This window comes from Engraulis encrasicolus, chromosome 14 (genome assembly GCF_034702125.1).
Source record: "Engraulis encrasicolus isolate BLACKSEA-1 chromosome 14, IST_EnEncr_1.0, whole genome shotgun sequence".
In the NCBI taxonomy this organism is placed as follows: Eukaryota; Metazoa; Chordata; class Actinopteri; order Clupeiformes; family Engraulidae; genus Engraulis; species Engraulis encrasicolus.
Genome location: NC_085870.1, coordinates 12053700 through 12056199, shown reverse-complemented (window position 1 = coordinate 12056199; position 2500 = coordinate 12053700). Strand labels below are relative to the sequence as shown.

General features: G+C 47.0%; 1 protein-coding gene across 9 annotated transcripts in view; it reads left to right on the top strand.

Annotated features, from left to right (window-relative positions):
• magi1b (membrane associated guanylate kinase, WW and PDZ domain containing 1b) overlaps window positions 1–2500 on the top strand; it is a 226068-nt gene that overhangs the window by 213336 nt on the left and 10232 nt on the right. For all 9 annotated transcript variants that reach the window (XM_063214939.1, XM_063214942.1, XM_063214940.1 and 6 more), the window contains 2 exons: window positions 1668–1755; window positions 2338–2425. In XM_063214939.1, the coding sequence (XP_063071009.1) occupies window positions 1668–1755; window positions 2338–2425 (176 nt within the window). The remainder of the gene's footprint in view (window positions 1–1667; window positions 1756–2337; window positions 2426–2500) is intronic.

Sequence of the window (2500 nt, the reverse complement as noted above, 5' to 3'; positions counted from 1 at the left end):
TTAATGAGAGCTATAGCGAGCGCTAGCAGGACCACAGCTACCCCCTCTCAGCCATAATGCATGAGGGGGCCATATGGGGTGTGTTGTAGCGCTAGCTAGCCTAGCCCTGACTCCGCTACCATCGCAGGCTGGACTACTGTTTTCTCATCACACCGAGCAGACACGCACCTCCCACTCCTGCTGGAATGGAAAGCATGGATGAGGAAAAAGCGGCAGGGGGTTAGGGGACAGCAGCGATGAGATTGCAGGACACCCCTAAGGGTCATTTCTTTGTTGTTTTTTCCTCCCCACATCAATCCCTCCCCTGTGTGCTTGTAGAATGAAATTAAACAGTCTGTTGTTTTGTTTGTTTTTTTTCCCTCAGTGGCCGTTTTGATTATATTTTTTGCCAGGGAGCAGCTCCGCATGTGGCCCTTATTATATTCATATAGTATTTCTAAAGTGACATTTCAGTTTTTATGTTTCTCATATGTCTTGGGAGAAAATAAAATGATACATAGTGTAAAAAAATCCACTCTTTAAACTTAGTAAGATTCACATGACTGTTGACTGCGCTCTGTGACCGTGAAAACTCTACAGCCACGAGGACAGTTTCTATTTCGGAGACAGAAACCAGGGAACAGCGCTGCTATTGGCTGACACTTCTAAGTGGGGCGGGGCACTGAATTTTAGCAACAACCAATCAAAGCGTGAGCAAGGGACAGTGGGCCCTAGACAACAACACAACTGTAGCCTAAAGTGGGCATGTGATATTGATGCCTACTAAGAGAAAGAGGCTTTTTGCGTGGGGAGATGGGAGAGCACTTTTTTTATTTGCTCATAAAACGGGAGGGGGAAGGGAAGGGAAGGTGCAATAACTTGTCATGGTCAGTAGTGAATCATTCTATGATAATAGGCATAATGGAAGCTGGGATTAAGTATGCACCAGATGCACTCGTCTCTGTCTCTGTCTCTGTCTCCCTCTCTCTCTCCCTCTCTCTCTCTCTCTCTCTCTCTCTCTCTCTCTCTCTCTCTCTCTCTCTCTCTCTCTCTCTCTCTCTCTCTCTCTCTCTCTCTCTGTCTTGTGTCTGGTTATGTCCTTGGCCCCCAATCAGTCAGCCAGCCAGTGTGGAGCCCCTGAAAAGGGGTTGAGTAGAGTTCATAACAGGACATGGGGGCGCACTGTAGAGAGAGGAGTGTAAGCTCACTCAGGTACTACTGATGAGGGACGATCGGATCCAGCAGCTAATAAAACCAATAAAAACTGCATTTGCCGATGAAGCAGAAATATTGCTATGAACTCGCATCTCGGCACCCGCTGCTTTGTCAGTCTCGTATGGATTCGGTTGGGGCGGCATCCTTACTCTGCAAATTTCAGGTTAACGTATTCAAAATATAATTTGGAGGAGAACACAAATACATTTAGTTAGATAAATGAGTGCAGGCGCCAGTAAGTAAAATTTTTAATTTACTTTCTGGGGGAAAAAGTAGCTTGCTCATTTGCAGTGCACCAGGAGGTATAGTTTGTGTGTGCGTGTGTGTGTGTGTTCGCGCGCATGTGTGTGCGCATGTGTGTGTGCGCGAATGTGTGTGTGTGTGCGAATGTGTGCGTGCACCTGCGTTTGTGTGTGAATGCGTGCGTTTGTGGTCTGCTGACTCACCTTCTCTGTGTTCCTCCTCTATCCCAGAGTCCTCCAATGCCTCCCTTCTGACCAACGCAGAGAAGATTGCCACCATCACCACCACACACACGCCTCAGCAGCAGTCTACACCTGGGTAAGGCATCTCTAGCTCTTTCTTATACTGTATTTCTCTCTCTTTCTCTCTTTCCCATCTCTCCATCTCTTTCTTATTCTCTATCCATCTCTCTTTCTCTCTCTTACACACACTCTCTCGTGCTGTTTCTCCCTCTCTCTCTCTCTCTCTCTCTCTCTCTCTCTCTCTCTCTCTCTCTCTCTCTCTCTCTCTCTCTCTCTCTCTCTCTCTCTCTCTGTTGTTGCCTGAGCTAAGGAAGTGTGAGGGTAGGCTATATAAATCATTTGACGCCTGCCAGTGCCTTTTATATTATAGAGCATCATCCAATCACAGCAAAAGCCTAGAATCTAATTTCTCATTTTTCATACTTTCACGTCAAGAAATCAGCGGCAACATTGATCAACTATAAATTGTCCGCTGTACGCATGCCAGTGTGCCATATTTACCAAAATTGGCGTCAAGTTTCAGAGGAAAGAAATCATCGAGATGAAGAAATCCAATAACTGGTCTTTTGTTTGCTTGGGTGTGTGTGTGTGTGTGTGTGTGCGTTTGTGTGTGCGTGTGCTTGTGTGCACGCGTGTATGTGTCCTATTTTTCCTCCAGGAACAACACCAAACCAAAACAGGAGTCATTTGAGTTCAAGTCTCCCCCGGCTCCTCCGCCTCCAGCCCCTAGCCAGGGTCCACCTCAGGTAACAGCAATGGCAAAAGCAACACCACCTCTCTCTCCGGGAGCGCACCTATGTTCCCTGGGTCATATGGCGTAT